The 25440-nt window shown below is 32.7% G+C and overlaps 1 protein-coding gene across 6 annotated transcripts in view; it reads left to right on the forward strand.

Annotated features, from left to right (window-relative positions):
• The window catches only part of LRRC7 (leucine rich repeat containing 7), a 510593-nt gene that overhangs the window by 213352 nt on the left and 271801 nt on the right, over positions 1-25440 (forward strand). For all 6 annotated transcript variants that reach the window (XM_075999319.1, XM_075999317.1, XM_075999305.1 and 3 more), the window contains 3 exons: positions 13467-13545; positions 23307-23396; positions 24555-24611. In XM_075999319.1, coding sequence (XP_075855434.1) covers positions 13467-13545; positions 23307-23396; positions 24555-24611 — 226 coding nt within the window. The remainder of the gene's footprint in view (positions 1-13466; positions 13546-23306; positions 23397-24554; positions 24612-25440) is intronic.

Here is a 25440-nt window from a genome sequence, read left to right on the forward strand (position 1 = left end):
ATTAACCTTGATCTTTCTAAAGAAATTTCAGCCAATTTTACTAAAACCTGGTTATTTATCTAGCTACATATTTAGAAATAAATAAATACATAAATAAATAAATACATGCTGCATGTAAATCACCCTTCCTCTCTTAATTCTTTCTGTTTCCTAATTACATGCAGCAATCTGTGATTTAAAACATCAGCTGTGTACACCAAAGAATATTTTATCTATTATTCTTAATATTTTAATTAAGCAATAAAATAAAAATTCTATGTGCATCAAAGATGAATGCATTTTGTGATATTGTGATCTCTGAATAAATAGTCTATGCCTGTTTATAGAGCTGATACCTGGTCATAATGGAGTAAATTGCTTTATATGGTAAAGCAAGATAATGAATGATAAGGTTTAATTAAGCAGTGATTCCATTTCAAGTCTGATTGTCAATTTGTCATAGCTTTATAGAGACTATGACAGTATAATTTAAGGACTTTAATGAAAATGAATTAATTTGAAAGCTCTTCCTAATTCTGGAGCAATTAAGTGATTTTTCTCTGATCCACTAAAACTTATTTCTATCCAAGAATGGATTTGAACAGCATCATAGTAGGCAAAATCATTATTGTTAGTTATAATGAAAGACAATCAGAATTGAAGGCATTATTTTGTGTTTCACCAACTTGCCAATTATTCCACCCCTTCTCTCAAATGCATGCAAAACACTGAAGACAAATAATATCCTCTACTTATAGGATATGAGAGGGAATACATTAGGGAAAGCGGATATGAGTAACAAGTTAAATGATAAAAATCTTTAAACATTTGAGCCTACTAAGAAGAATAGAGACTCTGGTAGTATATAGTATAAATTCTTAGGAGAGTCTATTTTGGGATGCCTTGTGTGGGTTGGGAAGAAAATGTTACCAGGCATTTGTTCTCTATAAGCAATAAATGTGCTCTTTAGTGTTTGGCAAATCATTAGACCATTTATTTAGAGTAGAACTTATTATTTTGCCCTATTAAATGCCTCACTTGCAACACCGATAATAATATGTTATTTATCTGAAATGTGATCACTAACACCTCCATCACTTTAAGACTACTTTCCCTTTCTACGGAATCTACTTCTGCCCAGAATTATGATTTTAAAATAAACTGAGGATTGACTCCCTCTGTTTCCTAATGGACATCATGGCAACAAAACTCAGATCTCTTTCTCCTGCCACCCTTTCAGCCTGATGCCAGGACTGTTAACTCTTTCTAACCTTTTCATCAGGAAATAAAATCAACAAATAATGCCTATGTGTGTTACCAGCACTTACTCCATGGGAGATAGAGTTTACAGTCAGGTTAAGTATTAAACACAAGGAGGAAAGGAACTGCCCCTACTCCCTCACCATTCTGAAGTCTGTGTGGGTCTCTTGTCACCTAGACCTGCGGTCACCAACCCCCCAGCTGGGGCCAGTACCCGTCCATGGCCTGTTAGGAAAACAGGGCCGCTAATCACCACCTGAACTCTGCCTCCTCTTCCCGACTACCTGTCCGGTCTCCTCTCTACAGTGGAAAAATTGTTTTCCATGAAACCGGTCCCTTAAGCCAAAAAGTTGGGGACCGCTGACGTAGACTGATCAATTTTCCTAGAGTTGCAGCAGAGCCTTTTCTGAGCTAAGTATATATAACCTGTCTTCTATGTCTCAGCAAATCCTAAAAGAAAAATTATAAGACAATGAAGTTGAACCGGTAATGAAGCATTATGAGCTCTCTCTTTACCATGCCATGCTCCCTTTCAGCTTCAGCATAAACTTCAAACCAAGACTGAACCTAACACTGTTTCTAAATCCACACTAGCCCCTATCATGTGCAGGCATAGTGAGTGCTCAGTAAAGTGGTTGATTGATAACGAAGGAAAAATTCATTAGTCCAATATGAATCAAAATTATTAAACAGTCCATTTCACATAATAATGATTCAATGTTGTTGAAGCAACGAAAGAGGGAGAGAGAGGGAATGAGGTGTCACTTAAATTAACTTTAGACTAAGTCAGATTTATTTCTCTGTAAACTCATTGTTGGTCAGGGTCATAACCACTTCTCAAAATTTTCTCAAAATATGTCCCTAAGGTTGAATCAGTTATATGTCTCTAATTATTGATTACTTTACCAGCATTTGGCTTTTCACGTCAGTAAAATAGGCAGAGTCTTGCAGAAGACCTTTTAACTCTTCTTGCTGAGATTCCTACTGAGTTCCTGGGTCCCTGTACTCGAGTAGTTAGAGATCAAGTAAACCATTCTAGTCTGTTTGCTCTTCTTGTTTTGTTTTGTTTTTTTTCTCTCTTGTTCTCTTCATAAGATCTGACCTGTACAGGTTCTCCTAAATTTACTAAACTAATAGCTGTATGCTTTTTTCTTTCCAGTATATAATAGATTGCTCTCTGGAATCTCTAACCAGTACTTCCTGTCCAACAAGTTATTGTCTCATTTGCCAAATATCCTTGGGATATGTGGGTGTATACACAAACTAATTTTCAAAATAAAATTAAAGTTCATCCTTTTAGATATCAAAATTTTAATTTTGTTTTAATCATTCTAGGTGAACATTATTCCAAAAATGTTTCATATTGCATTATCTTCTTAAAATGAGTGTAATAAATGCAATTTAACTTATCCATGTTGACTTGAGTTCATGGTTTAGGGATTGAACTATTTTATTTATTAATTTTTTTTGGTGTGTGTAGCTCTTTGCCTCTACACAAAATAAGAATAGTAACTGTGAAGAGTTCTGGTGTCAACTTGGTAGTTTTTCCCATCATCCTCTCCATAATGAGACCATAGTTATAGTTTCTTCATGCTGACACCCTGAAAATTTTGAGTAGGCCTCTCTTCTTCTTTGCTCTTTCTAATAGCTATTGATTGAATACTAAAAGTACAAATATTCTGAACTAAGCTTCCAGTGCTTCTTGTCAGTATATCAGATTCATTCAGAAATGAAGGACTTTATTATCTGATGATTACACTCAAAGTTCCAAAAAGTTGATACTGTCTGAAATTTGACCAAAGGTAATTATAGAAACAATTGCAGTTTGCAATGCCCCTTTAAGGATGCTACCTGGTCAGTTTTAAGTATGCATTAAACTCAGAGTTCCAGAAAGCTGGGGTTGTTTGCATTTGACCTGTAGAGTTAAGTATGCAACAAATGCAATATATAATGCTCTGTTATAAATGCTATACTGCTTATCTTATATAGCTAAAACTTATATCTCAAAGTAGTTTAAATCCTAGATTTGATGGAGGCAGTTTAACATAAGTGAAATATGGTAGTGTTTGGAATAAGCTTGGCCTGGTTTCAAATCCTGGCTAGCCTCTGAGCTTCAAGTTCCTCATTAATTAAACAGGAATAATAAATTACTTTATTATTAAGAGGATGAAATAAAGTGCTTATAACATTTTCTTAATAACCTTGATTTTTTTCCCTGTTCCTTAAGTCTAATCCAATTTATTAAATATACAAATAACCTGTTTGCCTCCTCAATATTGAAAAATACAATTATAAAATTAATATCATAATTAAAACATCAGATGAAAATATTAAGATCTTATAAATATGTTTTCCTTTTTTATTTTGTACAAGATATAACATTAGGGTTTTTTGTCTTTTATCAGCATAGGACACATATCATAGAGTAAACCATTTGGGTGGATGATATTTATGAAATTCAGAAAACATAAGCATTCAATATGTTAGCACTATCCATAACTATTACATATGTATTGATTGATACAAAAATTTATAAGTAAGAAATCTTTCAACATTTGAGAGAATACTAAATTCTTGAAAACTTGGTATTTGTATGGAAATAGACAGTTACCTTTTTAATCTTCAAACAGGTAGTTAGAATCCGTAACTTCTGGAATAAAATCCAGTGTTTCTTTTTATGTTTATAAAGTGTTTTAGGTCGTTGTTTCAAGCTATCAATGCTAAAATGTAATTGGATGCAATTTAATAAGCATTTGCTGAATTTCCATTGTTTTCTTAGCTTTAACCTAGGTACTGGCAGGAATATCAAGAAATTAACGTACTCTGAGAGGCTCTGTCTCAGAGGCTGCTATACAAAATACTACAAATGGGTGGCTTATAAACAACAAACATTTATTGTTCACAGTTCTGAAGCTGGGAAGCCCAGAATCAAGGCAGTGGCAGAGTCTGATTTGGATGAGGGCTTATTCCTCATAGACAGAACCTCAGGTAATATAAGGCCCTTAGTGTCCTCATAAAAAAGGCTCCAAAGAGCTGCCATGCCCCTTGTGTCTTCACATGGTGGAAGGAGCAAGGCAGCTCTGTGGGGACTCTATAACGGTATTAATCCTATTTGTGACAGTTCTGCCCTTGTGGCCTAATCATCTCCAAAATGCCCCACTTCCTTCCTAATACCATCACCTTGGTCATTAGGATTTCAATACATTAATTTGGGGAAGACACAAACATTCAGACCATAACATGCACATTCTGGCCTCTCTGCAACCTGTCAATATTTCTTTTCCAAAAGTTGTTTTATACAAAAGCATGGTTTTAAGGGAATTCTTTATTTTTATATTTTAGTGGAAATCCTGGAATGTGCCAGTGAAAGAGATTTTTAAACATTTTTGGCAGTGTCCCTGTTTGGCATTTGGCTTTGTTTAATTGGAAGATACAACTTAATTTTCATTCTTATTTAACTTCCCTTTTCTTTTTAATTTAAAAAAATCTGATTTTTTTCAAGATTACCATATAATATTAACTACAGTCGCTATGGTGTACATTAGCTCTCCAGAATTTATTCATCTTATAACTGAGCTTATTTCCTTTGTCTCAAATCTCCACTTTTCCCTCCATCCCTAGAGCCTGGTAACCATCATTCTACTCTCTGTTTTATGAGTTTGACTTTTTTAGATTTCCCATATAAGTGATCTGATGCAGTATTCATCTTTCTGTGTCTGGTTTATTTCATATAGCATAATATCATCCTGGGTCAATCTGTATTGTTGCAAATAGGAGGATTTCCTTCTTTTTTAAAGTCAAATTATAATTCATTGTGTGCGTGTATATGTACACACACATAAATATTTATATATGTACATATACACACATATATGTATACATTATGTTTATATTATATGCATATACACTTTGCATATATTATGTTTTCCTCTGCGAAACCTTTTTAATTTGATATAATCTCACTTGTTTACTTTTGCATTTGTTGCCTGTGCTTTTGGTGTCATAGTCAAAAAATCATTACCAAGTTCAATGTTAAGGAGCTTTACTCTTATGTTTTCTTCTAGGAGCTTTACAGTTTCAGGTCTTACATTTAAGTCTTTAATCCATTTTGAGTTGATTTTTATGTATGGCCTAAGATAAAAGGTCTAAATTCATTCTTCTGCATATAGATATTCAATTTCTGGACTCTGCTTTGTTCTATTGGTCTGTATGTCTGTTTTTGTGTCAGTATTACACTTTTTCATTACTATAGCCTTATAATATAGTTTGAAATCTAGAAATATGAGGCCTCCAGCTTGTTCTTATTGCTCAAAATTAGCTATTCAGGGCCTTTTGTGATTCCATAAAAATTTTAGGATTTTTTATATTTCAATGAAAAATGTCATTGAGATTTTGATAGGGATTGCATTGAATCTGTGAATTATTTGGACAGTATGAACATTTAACAATATTAATTCTCCACTTCATGAACACATCTTTCCACTTATTTATGTATTCAATTTCTTTCCTCAATATTTTGAAGCTTTCAGTGTACAGATCTTTTACCTTGGTAAAATTTATTCTTAAGTATTGAATTCTTTTTGATGTTATTGTGAGGGGGTTGTTTATTTCTTTCTCAGATAATTTATTATTAGTGTATAGCAATAAAACTGATTTTAAAATGTCAATTTTATATCCTGAATTTTAGTGAATTTGCTAATTAATTATAACAGTTTTTGATGGATTCTTTAGGGTTTTCTCTATAAAAGATCATGTCATCTGCAAACAAAGACAATTTACTTCTCTTTCTGATTTGGATGCCTTTTATTTCTTTTTTTGCCTAATTTCTTTGACTAAGACTTCAGTACCATGTTGAATAAGAGTGGCAAAAGTGATCATTCTTGTCTCATTCCTGATCTTAGCAGAAAAGCTTTCAGCTTTTCACTGTTGAGTATAGTATTCATTGTGGGCTTGTCATATACATCCTTTTTTGTTCTAAAGTTTTTTCTATACTTAATGTGATGAGAGTTTTATTATTAAAGAATGTTAGATTTTGTTAAACTCTTTTCCTACATCTATTGAAATGATCATATGATTTTTATCCTTCATTCTCTTAATATGGTGTATCATATTTATTGATTTGCAGATGTTGAACCATCTTTGCATGCCAGGGATAGATCCTATTTCACCATGTGCTGTTGAATTTGGTTTCCTAGTGCTTTTTGGAAGTTCTTGCATCTATATTCAATAGGAATAATGGTGTGTGATTTTTCTTTTCTTGCAGTGTTTTTGTCTGTTTTTTTAACAGGTAATGCTGGCCTTACCTGTCTCTTGCAGATCCATATATAGTTATGTCTTGGTTTTTTTGTTCATTCACCTATGTCTTCTGATTGGAAAATTAAGTCCATTTACATTTAAAGTAATTATTGATAGGTAAGGGCTTACTATTGCTATTATTCAATTTTTTCTCACTGTTTTGTAATTCCTTTATATCTCTTTCTCTCTTACTGTCTTCTTTGTCATTTGATGATTTTCTATAGTGGTGTGACTTGATTCCTCTCTTTTTTATGCTTTTTGTATCTACTATAGGTCTTTGTGGTTATCATGTAGTTTACATTTAAAAAATCTCATAACATTCTATTTTTAGCTGATAGTAACTTAACTTTGATTGCTTACAAAAACTCTATGACTTTACCCACACACGCATATTTTAAGCTTTTGATGTCACAATTTACTTCTTTTTATGTTGTGTATCCACTAACAAATTATTGTAGCTTTATTTATTTTTAATAACCTTTGTCTTTTAACCTTTATACTAGAATTAAAATTGATTTACACATCACCATTATAGTATTAAAGTCTTCTGAGGTCAGTGATATGCTTATCTTTACCAGTGAGTTTTAAACTTTTATATGTTTTCATGTTGCTAATTAGCATCCTCTCATTTAAGCTTGAAGAACTGCCTTTTGTATTTCTTGTAAGATAGGTCTAATTGTGATAAACTTCCTCAGCTTTTGTCTGTCTGGGAAAATGACAGATTTGTCTGGTAAAGTACTCTGGGTTGTCAATATATATTTTTTCAGCGCTTTGAAAATATCCCACTCTCTCCTGTTCTGTAAGATTTCTGCTAAGAAACCTACTGATAATCTAAGTGAGGTTCCTTTGATTGTGGTGTCTCTTTTCTCAGACTGCTTTGAAAATTCTATGTCTTTCATGTTTGACAATTGAATTATAATGTTTCAGTTTGGGTTTAACCTGTTTTGAGATCTTTAGGCCTCAGGTACCCGAATGTCCATCTCTATTATAAGATTTGGGAAGTTTTCAGCCATTATGTCTTTAAATAAATTTTCTGTGATTTCTCTGTCTGTGTTCTTATTCTGGGATTTCCATAATTTTTATCTTATTTATCTTGATGGTGTCTCATAAATCCCATTCCTTTTCATTATGTCTTCTTATAGATCCTTCCTTGTGCTTGGTCAAATCTGCCCTTAAAGCTCTGTATTGCATTTTCCATTTCATTTACTATTTCTTCAGCTCCAGAATTTCTGGCGGTTTTAAAAAATACTTTCTATCTCTTCATTCAACTTCCTGTTTTATTCATATATTGTTTTCCTGATTTCATTGAGTTGGCTATCTCTGCCATTTTGTAGCTTACTAAAAACAAAAAAACTAAAAAGCTTCCTTAAAACAATTATTTTGAATTATTTGTCAGGTAATTAATAGATATTGATTTCTTTGGGGTTGGTTACCAGAAAATTATTGTTCTTTTGGTGGTGTCATGTTTCCTGTTTGTTTGTTTTATTCCTCGTAGTCTTATATTATTGTCTTTGCATTTGAAGAAGTTGACACTTCCTCCAGTCTTAACTGACTGGCTTCAGTCAGTCAGGTGAAGAATTCAAAGGCTTTCTCAGACCTTTGGTACGGATGAGCTCACTCCACTTGTTTCCTCTTGAGCAGAATTTCTTAAGATTGTTTGGCCTCTCTCAATCTCACAAAGCCATGGTGGATGCTGAGTATTCCACTTGGTTCCCTGGGGCAATGCCCTGAAATGCTTGAATTTATGTGCCCTCTCTCAATCCCACAGAATCTAGATGACTAGCTGTGCATGCTGGGCAAACATCTTCAAATGCTGGTCTGGCTATCTGGCAGGCACATGAAAGAAGCTAGCCTTAGTTACAGAGGAAAGGATGGACAAAGTAATGTTTTAGGGGACACCTATGGGCCAGCTGGGGCAGTCTTTAGATGAGGTATACCAAGTAGCTCATGGGTGAAACTTCTGATAGAGAATAGTAGGCTATACAATTCTTTGTTTAGTTTTGAGCTGTGGTTGCTGAGTCTCCACCTCTCTTCCCTGCTTCCAGCCTCTCCCACCCACACAGCCATGCTAATCCCCTCAGTGTTCTGGGTGGAGCAAGAAAGGGGTGGGCATGCATAGCAGTGTTACACACAGCTGGGGAAGCCAGGCACTCACTCACTGCACTTTTTCTCCTGTGGGGGAATCATAGACGGAAGAGGTATCTTTTAATATTGAGCTGTACCACCTTAGGGGAGGGTTGATATGGGTAAAGTGAAATTAGTCTTCTTACCCTCTTCAATGCATCTATTCTTATATGTTTTGCTCCAATGATGTACTGGAATTTCTCTGCCAGATACTCAGACTCCTGCAAAGGTACTCTGATCTGTAGACGATTGTCAAAATCAGCACACTGTGAGATGATAGTATAAAACTCCTATTCTGCCATCTTGCTGATGTCACTCTGAAAACATTTTTATTCTACCCTCATCTTTATAGTTGGGCGAATAATAGTTTGGTGGTGTACAAGATTTTAGTTGGAAATTATTTTGCTTCAGAATTTGTATATATTTCCTCATTATATATATAATGTTCTCATTCCAAATATTTATGAGAAGTTAAATACCATCTAGATCTTGATACTTTGTATAAAATCTGTATTTTTTCCCTTCTCTTTATTCCAGTACTCGTTGAACTGGTAAGCTTTTCTAATCTATTAGAAAAGATTATAAAGATCTATTACAAAAGATTACTATTTTGTTGTTTATTCTTTAAAATTACTGAAACATTCCGGAATTGTTTCTTTAGGATTTCCTATTCTTTGTTTTCTCAGTTCACTCTTCTTGGGGCTTTTATTATTTACATACTAAAATTTCTGAACTATTCTAATTTTATCTTTTCTGGGTTTTTTGATTGAATTTTACTAATTTTCTAGAAAATTTCCTCAGATTTTTCTTTTTATTCTCCCATAGAGTTTTTCTTCCAATCATTCTTTTAAGTTAGAATATAAATTTGAAAAAAATGATGTAAAGTCACCTTCACTTCATTTTTAATGTCTGTCCCCTTAGCACAATGTCTGGTACTTCTGAGTCCTCAACAGCATATATACATGTACTATAAACACACACAATATGTTACATTATTATATAATTATATATGTAAAATATAATTTATATATGAATTGCATTTTATCTGCAAGAGAATTTATCTCAACTACTGTATTGATTAAGTATTGGCATATTCTTTCAGCACACTAATTCTTACTTCTCTCCTTTGTTCTCAGAAACATAAATTTTATAAAGTTATACTAAAGTTAGCTCATTTTGATGTGATTTTGGTTCTTTTATTGACAAACATCCTCTGATTCCTTTTTTATTTCTAATAATTATGAATGATATTATTATGGTACTTTGTGCCAATTGCGTTTTCTGTATCATCTCTTTCAATCCTGACTACAACTCTATGATGAAACCATTTATATAACCATCGTTTTTCAGAGTAGGAAACTAAGATATTGAGAGTTTAAATAACTTGCCTAGAGTTACCCAGTCAGTAAGTAATAAATCTGGGATTCTACCTCAAGTCAACAGACTCTACTTTGAATTATTTTAAATTTAAACTGTAAGCAACATAATATACATTTTGGACAAATAAGGTAGTACCATTTTCATCACAGTAGGCAATTCTATTTTTAGCAGAAGATAAATAGATTCAGTCTCTTCATTATAATCATACTTTAATTTACTTCTGCTTCCATATCTTGGTTTACACATAATTTAACAGAATATCATTTCACAGTAGGAACCTATGAAGATAAGGCATCAGGCACAACAGCATGTAATAAGCTCAGATTGGAGACTGCACAGAAAAAGTTTAAGAAAGAATAGAAGAAGCCTGTACTCCTATTGGTTACAGATATCCAAAGTATATATGAATTCTAAGGGGAAATAATAACGATGGTTCACAGGTTAGCTTATTGACTGGATTGCTATTTTTTAACATCTACTTAATGAGAGTAGCTCTAGATCTTACTTATGACCTTCCTAAAAAGAGAATCAGTCGTTCTTACTAAATTCATATATAATTGAGCTCCCAGACTTACCTGATTTCTTATTTAGAAGCTAAAATAATTCAGCAATCATTTTAAGATAGTATAATTTCTTTTTTCCCATTGTTTTGGTATTTATTCATGGGGTACAAGTGCAACTTTGCTATACTGATATATTATATTTTGTTGAAGTAGGGGCTTCAGTGCATACATCACTGAAGTAACACACATGGAACCCATGAAGCAACCCCCCATCATTAACTCCCCCTCCCATCTCCACCCCTCCCAATATCCATTGTCCTTCATTCTACACTCTGCTTTTATGTGTACACATTATTTAGCTCTCACTTATAAGTGAGAACATGCACTATCTGTCTTTCTGTGTTTGAGTTGTTTCACTTAAGATAATGGCCTCCAGTACATGATTTCATTCCTTTTTGTAGCTGAATAGTATTCCTTTTTGTATAAATACATTTTCTTTATCCAATTCTCTACTGATGGACATTTGGATTGATTGTATATATCTACTATTATGATTAGTGCTATGATAAACATATGAGTACAAATATCTTTTTTATATATTGATTTATTTCCTTTGGGTAGATATCCTGAAGTAGAATTACTGAATTGTATGGTAGTTCTATTTTTAGTTTTTTGAGAAATCTCCATACTGTTTTCCATAGAGGTTGCACTCATTTACATTCCCGGCAATAGTGTACAAGAGTTTCTCCACACCCTTTTCTCTGTACCCTCATCAACATCTGTTATTTCTTGTCTTTTTAATAGTAACCATTCTGATTGGTGTAAGATATCTCACTATAGTTTTAATTTGAATTTCTCTGATGATTAGTGATGTTGGACATTTTTTCATATGCTTTCTAGCCATTTGTATGTCTTCTTTTGAAAGATGTCTATTCATGTCCTTAGCCCACTTTTTAATAGGGCTAACTGTGAGGTTTTTTGTTGAGTCCTTGTAAATTCTGGATATTAGTTCCCCATTGGATGTGCAATATGCAGATATTTTCTCCCATTCTGCATGCTGTCTGTTGGCTCTGTTGGTTATGTCTTCTGCTGTGCAAAAGCTTTGTAGTTTAATTAAGTCCCATTCTTTTATTTTTGTTTTTGTTGCTTGTGCTTTTGAGTAATTCTTTGCCTAGACCACTGTCCAGAAGAATTTTCTCTGTGTTTTTTCCCCTAGTATTTTTATAGTGTCCAATCTTACACTCAAGTCTTTAATTTATCTTGAGTTGACTTTTGTATATGGTGAGAGATAGGGGTCCAGTTTCATTCTTATGCATACATATGGCAATCCAATTTTCCCAGTACCATTTATTGAAAAGGGTATCCTTTCCCTAGTGTATGTTCTTGTTGACTTTATCAAAGATCAGTTGGCTGTAAGTATGTGGCTTTATTTCTGGGTCCTCTATTCTGTTCCATTGATCTAAGGGCAACATAATTTCTAATGCATTTTCACATAGAGAGAAATGGGGTGAGAAACAGCCCATGCTCTTCTTTGTACCCTTATTTTGCATTGGATAATAAATGACCTGTCTTGGATTTGACTGCCTTTTTTTCTTTTTTTTATCTTTTTTTTTTTTTTTTTTTTTTTTTTTTTGAGATGGAGTCACACTCTGTTGCCCAGGCTGGAGTACAGTGGCATAATCATAACTCCATATAACCTCACACGCATGGGGTCAAGCAATCCTCTCACCTAAGCATCCCACGTAGCTGGGACTATAGGTGCATGCCATCACCCTGGCTAATTGTTTTATTTTATAGACACAGAATCTCACTATGTTGCCCAGGCTGATCTTGAAGTCCTGGCCTCAAGCAATGCTCCCACCTCAAAGTGCTGGGATTTTAGGCATAAGCCACTGAACTTAGTGGAAAGATAGAATCTTTTGTTTCTTGAACTCAACTACATCCTGCCACAAAAATGTTTCTTATTCTTCTGTAAGATATGAAGTACTGGACAATACTAGTTTTTTTATGGAATTTTTTATATCTTTAATAATAATTTCAAAAATTGGGAGAAAGTGGTACTGCAGATATATCACATAGTAACAGCTTCAATCTTCCTAACTTTTACAAAGCCTACTCTATTGCACCATTTGTATCAATTGGTTGAAGTTTATCCCACATCTTTTATTCTTCTGACCCTCACATTTATAGATTAGGTTTGTGGCTTCCTTATTTTCAGTTTCATAGAAATATCTGTGTTTTTCTGTCACAAAGCCAATAGCACAGCTGTGACAGCAGATGAGCAATTCTCCAAGGCAATAAGCCAGAGACTACTTCAGAGACTCCAGGGAGGACACAAGGAAGAGATGCTCATCTCTTCACACTTTCAGGCAGATGCAGAGCTACACTCTGTGCAGCCAACAAGAAAGAATTCCATAAAATTCATTAGAGACTCATGTTAGTTTGGGAATATTTATTGTTTGTGATGTGTCTTTAAGTATTTTTTCACATGTATGTATTCCGTGTTCCCAATCTTATAAAATGATTCTGGAAATAAAGGTTTTATCTTCTGTTTTCTTTATATATGCTGATTCTCCCCTCTTTCAGTAGTGACACTATAAGTAAGTAGCTCGAGCTATTGTTAATTCTTTAGGTTAGTAAATGTCAAAGTTCTATCTTAGGCTAAATATACAATTGTCCTCAATTTTATATCCAATTTACAACTATTACTATCATAAAAATATTATTTAACATTCAACTTTTATTAGAAAAAATGTATATATTATATGATATTAATATATTAAGTTATTGTTCATACTTATCCTAAATGGTGTTTATACTATGTTTTGACTCATAATTTTAATAATTATTCTTAATATTAAAACGATAGTTTAAAGAATGTTTGCTGGAACCTTTTCATGTACTTTCATTTTTTTTACATTTTAGGTGTACAAGAATTTCCAGAAAACATAAAGTGCTGTAAGTGTTTAACAATTATTGAAGCCAGTGTCAATCCCATTTCTAAGTGAGTATGGGTGATTCTATTTTATTTATGTGTATGTTTCCACTAGAAAATAATGTACCAAGATAGATGAAATTCACAAATAACTGAACTTAAATATAGTATTGATATGGAATTTAATAGAATGATAGGAATTAAATAATTACATCAGAATGGTTTGTTAAAAGATGATTAAAAGCATTGCTGAGTGGCAATGAAGTCCCAATTGACACAAGATTACATTACTTTGAAGCAAACTATTTCATCATTTTCTTCTGTAGTTCTCAGGCAACATTCCATGGATGAGAGTTGAAACTAAGAAAAGAGCTGTTAGTTATGGCCATGGTGGGAATATAGCCATGGTGGGAACTTCTATCAAGAATCCGATAGAAGTTCAAGAGAGTGCAGGAGTTTAAGTTTTTGATGAGTACATAAAAATAACTGACTGTGTAGCTCAAAGGAATTAAGCATGACCAGAAATAGGGAATGCTTGTGTACCAGAGACTGCAGCAAGAACAAAGCGATAGTCCTATAAGGGTAGCAGAATGAAAGATATGGACGGTAAAGATGCTGTGATTAGAAAAAGGGTATAAGTGGTTCAACATTTGTTAGTAAGAAATGCCATGGGAAAATGAGACCCATTATGTGATCATGTTGGTGAATTTGGGGTATCGTGTAATGACAGAAGTCTATGGAATCAAGTAGGTCAAGAAACCATGAAGCAAGGATAAGTCATGAACCTGAATGCTAATGTCACTTAACAATGGAAATGGGAATAAAATTTAGAATGGCTGTTGACAGTTGTATTTTGAAGAGGTATAAACAAATCAGTAGTATTCAGATGCAGACAGTGAGTTTCAGAGTAAGACTGAAATTTTAATTATACAGGCTGACAGCAGGATTAGAGAAAAATTTCTGTCTTTTGTCCACATAAAGTTAGGGAGTCTGGGAGAAATCGAAGGCCATTAGAAAGGCATTCAATGTATGGAGTATTTTCAGAAGAAGATATGAAGAAATTTGTCAAAGAGAAGTTGATGGGAAATTTTATACCAATAGAGTTGAGGAGATGGAATAGTGAGGTGATTCTCTATGGATCATAGGAAGAGGCTCTAGTTGAGACCAGGCATGGAATGTAGAAGAATGAAATAGAAGTTTAGATGGAGATCTTTACATTGAATGGTTTGTGAAATAATTTGAGGCCTTTGGTAGAAAATTTGGAACATCAAGCACTAAAGTGTGTTTGAAAATTATAATTTCTGTACCTCAAAGTAGAATATGGAGGAAAAACATAAACAAAACAAAGCCTTGAAAAGCTTTTCAAAAACTCTTGGACCAAATGCAATTTTTTCAACATCTCAACGAAATAGATGTTACTAATCTCTCGTACCAGAAGTACAACCATGTCCTTGACTTGAGTTATAACAATCCAGAGTAGATGATAAATTGTTTTATTCCTTATTTTTTAATACTAATAGCTTATCCTATTTAGGAATAATGGTAAAAATGGGAATGGAAGCCAGATGATGAATTAACATATTTAAAAAGTTTAAAGTCTATAGTCACATCAGATATGTCTCTTCATTCCTTTTATATGTGTAACTTTCTAAAAGATAAGTAAATGTGACCTATTTCACAAAAAATATATAAAACTATAAACATTAGACAATTTAGAAATTCATAAAAAATTACTCTATAGAAAAATCAATTTAAATAGTACATTAATTTTTAAAGCCAGGTTTTTAAAAATATAGTTTTTATATGCAGCAATTCCATACTATCTTATTACTGTAGCTTTATAGTAAGTGATGAAGTCATGGAATGTGAATACTTCAACTTTGTTCTTCTCTATCAAAATTGTCTGGGCTAGTCTATACCCTTTGATCTTCTACATAAATGTAACCAACATGATAACTTCCACATAAGTATTAAAGCCTGCTGGAATTTTTGTAGGGATTGCATTGAACCTGTAAATCAATTTGGGCAGAAATGACATCTCAAAAATATTGAGTATTCTTATCCCTGAGCATAGTATAGTTCCATACTGATTTAGGTCTTTTAAAATTTCTTTCATCAATTCTTATGGATTCTGGCATACAAATTTTACATGTTTTACTCATTTTATTCCTAAGTAGTTCATGTTTTTTGTGCTGTTGCTAATGATTTTTATTATTCCAATTGTTTGATACTAGTGTATATAAATACAATTGATTTTTGTATAGTTACCTTATATCCTGCAATCTCACTAAACTCATTAGTTCTATTAGATTATTTTTGTAGTTTGGGGAATTTTTTTTTTTTTTTTTGAGACAGAGTCTCTCTATGTTGCCCAGTCTAGAGTGCCATGGCATCAACCTAGTTCACAGCAACCTCAAACTCCTAGGCTCAAGCAATCCTCCTGCCTCAGCCTCCTGAGTAGCTGGGACTACAGGCATGTGCCACCATGCCCGGCTAATTTTTTTCTATTTTTAGTTGTTTGGATAATTTCTTTCTATTTATAGTAGAGACAGGATCTCGCTCTTGCTCAGTCTGGTCTCAAATTCCTGAGCTCAAGCAGTCCTCCTGCCTCGGCCTCCCAGAGTGCTAGGATTACAGGCTTGAGCCACTGCGCTTGGCACATTTGGGGAGATTTTCTATGTGGCGAATAAGACAGTTTTAGTTTATCATTTTTAATCTAGATGCTATTTATTTACTTATTTATTTTTTCTTGTCTTATTGTTCTGGCTCCAACTTCCTTTATGTATTGAAGAGAAGAGGTGAAAGCAGATACCATTGTCTTGTTCCTAATCTTAGGGAGAAAGCATTTAGACTTTCACAATTGTGTGATTGTTACTTGTTTTTTTCAGGTATGCCCTTTATTAGGTTGAGAAGGTTTCTAGGACCTGCCACTCACTTCATTTTAAGTCCTCACCAACAAAAGGACTTAAAATGGTCTGCAAAGTTTAGATTTCTACTAATAGTCTTTTCAAGAAAATGCAGGCTTTATCTATCATGTTTTTTTTTTTAGCATCCTCCAGTTTGTGATCACTGCCTGCTTCCAAAGCTACTTCACATGTTTAGGAATTTGTTATAGTAAAACCTCAATACCAGGTACCAAAATCTGTATTAGTTTTCTAATGCTATGTAACAAATTACCACAAGCTTGGCAACTTGAAACCACACATATTTATTATTTCTCAGCATTATTGTGTCAGCGATTTGGACATGGCTTATCTGGCTTCCCTGCTTCAAAGTTCTCACCAAGCTATAGTCAAGATGTGAGCCAAATGTATTCTCATCTGGAGACTCACCTGGTGAAGAATCCATTTGCACTCTCATTCAGATTGTTTGCAGAGTTCATTTCCTTGTTACAAAGCTGAGAGTCCCAACTTTTTTTCTTTTTCTTTTTTCACATTTTTTTCAGGTTATTATGGGAGTAGAAACATTTTGGTTACATGTAATGCCTTTGCCCCACCCAAGCCAGGGCTACAAGTGTTCCTCCCCCATATAGTGCATTCTGCTTCCATCTCCCCCATCTCTCCCCATCTCCCCCCACCTCACCGATTCCCAATGAGTATTACTACCATGAGAATCCCAGCTTTTTGCTGGCTGTCAGAGGGAGGCTACACATGGGACCTAAAGGCCGTGTGCAGTTCCCTGCCATTGATCCTCTTGAAAGGCAGTTTACAATATAGCAGCTTGCTTCTCCTGGGCCAGCAGCTGAGAGAGAGTGAGTCTCAGCAAGACAGAGCTATCTAATGTAATATAGCTATGGGAGTAACTCCCATCATATTTGCCACATTCTATTGATTAGTAGCAAGTCAGCTCCTACCAACAATCAAAGGAAGAAGGCATGAACATCAGGAGGTGAGGAACACAAGGGCCACCTGAAATGTATCTGTCACACTTGATATCTAGTTTATTGAGATTATTTATTATCAATGGATGTTGAATTTGGTCAAAGTTGAGGTTTCTTTTTTATAACATCTATTGACTAATCTTATGGTTTTTCTTCTTTAGTTTGATCATATGATTTTTGAATGCCATTCTAACTTTGTATTCCAGGGGTAAACCCTACTCAGTTATGAAGTATTACTCTTTTTTTATATATTGATGACTCTGATTTGCTATAATTCGTTAAGCATTTTCCCATCTATATGGATGAGGCAGATTAGTCTAAAGTTTCTTCTCTTGTCTTTGTCTGACTTTGCTTTCAAGGTAAAACTGGCTTCATAAAATGAGCTGGGAAATGTTCTATTTTCTACAAGAGTTGATATACAATTAATGTTATTCTCCTTAAATACTGGAGAATATGCAAGTGCAGCCATCTAGGTCTGGAGTTTTCATGATAAGAAAGTTTAATTACAAGTTTAATTTTTCTTGATACCTATATGGCTATTCAAACTACCTATTTATTCTTGAGCTATCTTTAGTAATTTGTGTTTTTCAGGAATTTGTACACTTTGTGTAAGTTTTCAAACTTATTGGCATATCATTTTCAAAAAATTTTTTATTAGTCCTTTAATATCTGTAGGCTCTCTAGTGATACTCTTTCTTTCCTGTTGCTGCAAATTTGTGTCTTTTTTCTTTTTTTGCTTGATATATCTGACTAAAGATTTTTTATTTTATTTATCTTTTTATAAAACCAAATTTGAGTTCTACTGATTTTTCTGTATTGCTTTTCTGTTATTTTCTTTGCCCTAGGAAATATGTAAAGTATTAGGCCATGAAAACTCTATAATATAAAAGTTATAGTTGTGAGTGTTAGCATTTTAGTTTTACTTTTAGATATGAACTTTATAGTATAGCCTGAATGCCTTAGCTAAATCATTGATGAAAACTATAATAATAAAGTTAAAAATGACTACTCAATGAGAAAACCAAGAGCTAACATTTCTAGAGAACCTGCCATGTCTCAGGCTTTTAGATATGTTATTTCATTTTAATTTTCACAGCAACTTCATTATATAGATAGCTATTTAATATTATTGCTTTTCTACAGATAGAAATGCATGAGGTCAGTATTTAAATTCCTGAGTTCCTTTACTATATTTTACCATATCTGAAGAAGCATTTTTATTTGGTATAAATTAAAGGATATATTTTGAAACAAGTGCAACATTCTTAATGTTTAACAATGAAGAAATTACTAGTAAATTACAGTACATCTACTGGGTAGATATGAAGGTTACATGTAGGATGACCATATGTCTCTGCAGATCATCTCTGTTTACTTTTCTTGATGTGGCATATTTAATAATAGCTCCCTTTTAACTCTCAAAAGTGTCCTATTTTGAATTATAAATTATGTAGTTACTCTATTTAAACAGCAAAATTTGAAAGATAATTATAAATTAATACCAGTTTGCAGTGATATTAAAACAATTAATAGCAGATTAGAAAGAAATAAATGAAATCATAATTGTCACTGTGTTAAGTTGGTAGAATTGTGAATAATACTTTTTATTTTCCAAATGTTCTCTAATATTGTTATATTAATTTGATAATTTTAAGCTATATATAAATAAAAATCTTTAGATGTAAAATACCTTTCCAGTTAGAGTAGAAGCTTTTACATTGGCTTCTTAATCACAACATATAAAACTTGTAATTTTTTATGACTTAACTGTTCTGTTAGAGGTAAGATGTCTGTAATATGTTTTTACTTAACTTCTAAAATAAATGCAATGAGAAAAGTGTTGAAATGAGGGTGTCTGCAGCCAAACTTAATTTTCTTATTCAAATAATGAAAATTCATGATTATAAAAGTACTTAAAATTGTACTCTAGTTAATATTTTTTTAAAGGTCAAAATAAAAATAGTACTAAGTAAATGTAGTATAACTACTCATGTTTACTGATTCTTATTATAGGACAGGAAAAAAGTTCTTATTCAGTGATGGTTTCATTATAAATGAGTGAAACTACTTTGAATGAAATTTGGTTATATCTATTAAAATTAAACTTGCATTTCCTATGATATAGAGACATCACTTATAGGGATACAACTTAAATAATGTCTTGTAAATGTACACCATTATTTATGTTCAAAAATGTTCACAGAAGAAATGTTTGCAATAGGAAAACCAAAAACTAGAAAAGCTCTAATGTTCATTAGAAAGAAAATGGTAAATAAATTATATATTCATACAATGGAATACTATGCTATGAAGGCCAATCGGTCACATCAAAATGGATGAATTTAAAAGATCTAATGCTCATTGTTTTTACATTAAGAAGGTACAAATGTTTTTGCTACATGACTAGCTTTTATAATGCTTGAGTCAGAGCTTTAAGTGTGCCTACCTGAAGAGTGTTCATTGTACCTGTTAGGTAGATCTTAACCCCTCCCCTCCTCCTCCTCCTCCTTAATTTCTAACATTTTTTACTTCTTTCTGTGCCCATGTGTGCCCATGAATTAGTTAGAATTATCAGAGAGCACATGTGGTGTTTGCTTTTCCATTTTTGAGATACTTCACTTAGGATAATGGTCTCTAGTTCCATCCAAATTACTGCATTGACATTAATTCATTTCTTTTTATGGCTGAGTAGTACTCACTGGTATACATATGCCACATTTTGTTAATCTGCTCATGAATTGATGGGCACTTGGGTTGATTCCACATCTTTGCAATTGTGAATTTTGATGCAATAAACATTTGAGTGCAGGTGTCTTTTTAACAAAATGACTTCTTTTCCTTTGGGTAGATACCCAGTAGTGGGATTCCTGGATCAAATGGTTTCCTTTTAGTTCTTCAAGAACTCTCCATACTGTTTTATATAGAGGTTATACTAATTTGCAATCTCAACAACAGTGTATAGGCATTCATTTCTCTCTGCATCCATGCCAACATCTGTTGTTTTTGCACTTTTTCATAAAAACCATTCTAACAGGGGTATGGTGATATCTCATTGTGGTTTTAATTTGCATTTCCTTGATGATTAGTGACATTGAGCATTTTTTTCATATGTTTATTGGCCATTTATCTATCTTCTTTTGAAAAGCTTCTGTTCATATCTTTTGCCTACGTTCTAATGGGATCATTTGGTTTTTTTCTTGCTGATTTATTTGAGTTCTTTGTAGATTTTGGATATTAGGTCTTCATCAAATGTATAGGTTGAAAATGTTTCCTCCCATTCTATAAGTTGTCTATTTGCTCTGTTGATTATTTCCTTTGCTGTGCAGAAGGTTTTAAATTTAATCAAGTCCCATTTCTTTATTTTTATTGTTGGTATAATTGCCTTTGGGGTATTAGTCACAAATTCTATGCGTAGGCTGATACCTAGAAAATTTTTTCTATATTTTCTTCTAGAATTGTTATGGTTTCATGCCTTACATTTAAATCCATCTTGAATTAATTTTTGTGGATGGTGAGAGATAGGGGTCCTGTGTCATTCGTCTGCATGTGGCTATCCAATTTTCCCAGCATTATTTATTGAACAGGGGTTCTTTTCCCCAGTATACATTGTTGCCTGCTTTGTCAAATATCAGTTGACTGTAGGTAGATGTTTCTATACCTGGCTTCCTTGTTCTGTGCCATTGGTCTATGCCTCCAGTTTTTGTACCAATATCATGCTATTTTGGTTACCTTATAGCCTTGTAGTATAGTTTGAAGTTTGATAATATGATGCCTCCAGATTTGTTCTTTTTGCTTAAGATTGCTTTGGCTATCCAGGCTCTTTTTTGGTTCGAAATGAAACATAGCATTAATTTTTCTGGATGTATGAAATATGATTGTGATGTTTCGATGGAGATGGCATTGAATCTGTAAATCACTTTGGGTAGTATGGGCATTTTGATAATGTTGTTTCTACTGATACATGAGCGTGAGATGTTTTTCTATTTGTTTATGTTATCCACAATTTCTTTCCTCAGTGTTCCCTAGTTCTCCCTGTAAAGATCTTTCACCTCTTTGGTTAAGTATATTCATAGGTATTTTATTTCCTTTGTAGCTATTGTGTGGTATTGAGTCTTTTTTTTTACTCTCACCTTGATTGTTATTATATATAGAAATGCCATTTATGTACATTGATTTTTATAAACTGAGACTTTGCTGAATCTTTTTTTTATCAATTCCAGGAGTCTTTTGGTGGAATCTTTGGGGTTTTCTAGATACGAGTTTATATCATCAGCAAAAAGTGATAATTTGACCTCTTTTTTCCTGACTTAGATACCTGTTCTTTCTTTCTTTTGTCTGATTGCTCTGGCTCAAACTTCCAGTACTATGTTGACCAGAAGTGGTAACAGTGGGCGTCCTTGTCTTTTTCCAGTTCTTAGGGGGAATGCTTTCAACTTTTCCCCATTCAGTTCTAATGCTAATTTTTAAAAGCCTGTGGAAAATGTACACAGAATGATCTGATTTATAGTGTTCAAAAACATGTAAAGCCACATGTTTTAGGGAATTAAATAGTTATACTAAAGCTGTTTAGAAAGCAGTATAGTAAACCTCATTCAGGGTTTTGTGGGGTAAATAGGAAAATGTAGTCAGGGAGGGTCACCCAGAGGGTTTCAAAGGGTACTGGTTCTATTTCTTCATTCTATTGTGTGTACAAATATATTCTTTTATGTATATAAAATTATTTTGTAACAAAAAGTTGGTCAGAGGAAGAGAAGCCATGTAATGAAACTCAGATCCGATATCCCAAGATGAAGAGAAGCAGGAAAACTGTCTTTGTAGAGGCACAGGAGAGAACAGTCAATGATGGCAACTGTTGCTAGACAGTCTGGGATATAAAATGAAATGAGGCTAATGGAACTGGCATTTAAGAGGTCATTGGAGGCTTTGGTGAGTGTATTTTCAGTAATAGAGTTGGAGTAGATGCCAGAAAACTATAGTTTGAGTAGTAGTAAAAAACAATGAGTATAGGCAGCTCTTTAAATAATTTTGGCAATAAATGCAAGGAGGAAGATAGGATGTGACTTGAGGAGAAGACAAATTTGAAGGCTATTTAAAGGTATTTTATAAAAGAACATAATCTGGACTAGACTATAAATAAAGGCATTAAAATGTTTAAATAGAAATTTATTAATAGGAAAAAATTAAGTACTCTTCTAAGAAAAAGTTTCCCAGAAAATCTTTGAATTAAACCTTTTTTAGTGAAAAAGATTCACTAATTCAAATAATTATTTCATCTAATTTCTAAAATTCCCCCCAAAGGATGTTCTCTCTTTTTTTAATGCCTCTTATAGCATTTATGATTCTGTTTAATTTTTTTTCTATGTTCTTGCTCATTTTTAATAAATATGAGTTAGACCAATTTGAATCATAATGTACATGCATTTTGAGCTTGCATTAAAGAAATTTTCAGTTAAGGGGACAACATACTCCTTCTACCCCTCTCTTTTCATATTGAGCAGCTTTAATCATCACCATAACAAATTGTAGACAAATTTTGATGATTATGTAAAACAGTAAGGAGATATTCTTGCCTGACATATATATGAATATTCTGTTGAAAAGGGAACATTAATTTTAAAATTACAAAAAATGCCGTACAATTTGAAATTTCTATAAAAAAATGTCTTGTGCACAAAGTTAAGCCAGAAGTAAGAGATGATGTCGCTGACTTTAGCAGTGACATAAATCTCTGGAAAAGAGCGTGGAGGTGGGTAAATGCCATTTATTTTAATAACAGGCGAATTTTTCAAGCTGTAACAACATGCTCAATAAATTCTTTCAATGCTTTAATACTAAAGGAGAGTTGAAAAATGTATTACATTTCTATTTTTTCTCATCAGAGATATGTATATTTTTGTTCTGTTTCTATAGCAACATTGATGCAGTAACTAAAACTTTAACTCCTTTTTAGACTCCCTGATGGCTTCACGCAGCTTCTAAACTTGACCCAGCTCTATCTGAATGACGCCTTTCTTGAATTTCTTCCAGCCAATTTTGGAAGGTAAGAATAAGAAATTTAAATTATGCAATTTTATTTCACCTTAGGTAAGTGCTTTACTAGTGCCAGTAGATGAGGCTTCAAAAGTGACAGCTGTGATTAAAGATAGGCCTCATTATTATTCAATAAATGAGATTCTGTTAATTAGTAAAACTTTTGGCAAAAACTAAAGTAAAATTAGCCCTTTACATGGCATTAATAATCAAATAAATTCCAGATGAATTAATGAGCTAAATTTAAAAACTAGAGCCAGAAATGATCTGGAAAAAAATGCACATGAATATTTATGGCTCTTAGGTTGGGAAATACCTTTATAGGCATAGAAACAAAGAAACATGTCCTAATTGTAAAATGTTACTCAAACGGCAGAAACTATGAACACCTCTTATCCTCTTCCTATGATTTCCTCAACCCTAGCACTGGCACAGGATGGGCAATGCCACAGATTTTTAAATGCATATCCTTTTCATAAATGTTAAAATGTGTACCTTAGAGTCAATGAAATATGGTATGTTATACCATTCTTTCAATTGTATAATTAATGAAAATAATAATAGCTAACACTTATTAAAACTTATGATATACCAGGGATTATGCTTTACATTATGCTTTACATAAATTATTATATCATTTAATATTCAAACCCCTGTAAATTGGGGACTATCACATCCATATAAAGAAACCGAAATTAGGAGGGATTAGTTAATTTGTCCAGTGTCACAGAGAAAGAATATGAGTTTGGATTTCAACCAGATCTGTCTTACCACAAAGCCCAAGTTTTTTAATTCTATGCTATACTATTTGCTTTGCAAGTTTATTTATAGTCTGTTGAAGGAAAGTATTACTGTATTCTGGCAAACACAGTACCTGGCATTTAGCATATATTCAATAATCTGTTGAATGCATGAAATTAAACACAATAAATATAATTTTATAAAACTAAAACTGAAATATCTCATTTATTTAGGAAAGTGACATTTGTCATTGCCCAATGTTGATGCAACCCTACTCAAAATCAATCCATGAACTTCTTCAAAATCTGTAACTGTAGTAAAAAATGTTTGGAAATAGTTGTTTGGGTAATGATAATAATAGTTTATCGTAAGAATAACTTTTTATACAGAAATACTAAGAAGTAATTTTCAAAATTCATTTCTATAGACTTGTCAAATTGCGAATCTTGGAGTTAAGAGAAAACCATTTGAAAACTCTACCAAAGTAAGTGACTGTGTATTTTCTGGATTTTGAATTGTGATTTTTCACTAGTAGGAAAAATAAGTACTTAAAAGAATTATTTTGGATATATTTTGCAATTTTGATTGAGTTAATTATTTTGCAAATCTGTCCTAAAAGCCAAAAAATATGGTATATTCTGTTCGTATTAAGTAAGAATGTATCCTGCCTTATAAAACTATAATTACAAGTAAAAGTGAAAAGAGTCTTTTTAAGGTTCTTCTCATGGCTGAAGATACAAACTGGGAAATTATTGCATTAAAACATATGCAATTGTTACTTTTATAGCTGAAAATTTCACAAGGTTCAACCTAATAGGATGTTTAGTTCTTAAGTTAATTTGTGGATTGTGATATTTTTCAGTTTTTAAATCAAAGATATGCCAGAATTTTTCCAAAAAAAGAGATTGAAATATTTTAAGAGATCCTAACATGGTTTGGCAAAAAAGTTATATATTCTTACAAATTGTTCCTTTTTACTAGTCTATTTAAAATTTAGCTTATATAAAAGTACAGGACATTTTAAAGTGAAAACTAATTCCTAAAATTTTATCCAATGTTTAATTTAATAAAATGCTTTTTTCACCCTGCTTTGCTGTATTAATATGTAACAACAGAATTTTTTATTGTACAGAAATAATTATTTTTGAAAGTCAAAAATTATTTAAAATGTGCTTTTCTACTCAGATAAATATGACTTGTATATGTTATGGTTAAAATATTGAAAGTACTATGTTGTTATTATTACCCTCCTGTAGTACAGAAAAATATTAATTATAATAATTAATTTTTCATACATTTCTAAAAGACATTCC

The sequence above is a fragment of the Microcebus murinus genome, chromosome 2 (genome assembly GCF_040939455.1).
Source record: "Microcebus murinus isolate Inina chromosome 2, M.murinus_Inina_mat1.0, whole genome shotgun sequence".
NCBI lineage: Eukaryota > Metazoa > Chordata > Mammalia > Primates > Cheirogaleidae > Microcebus > Microcebus murinus.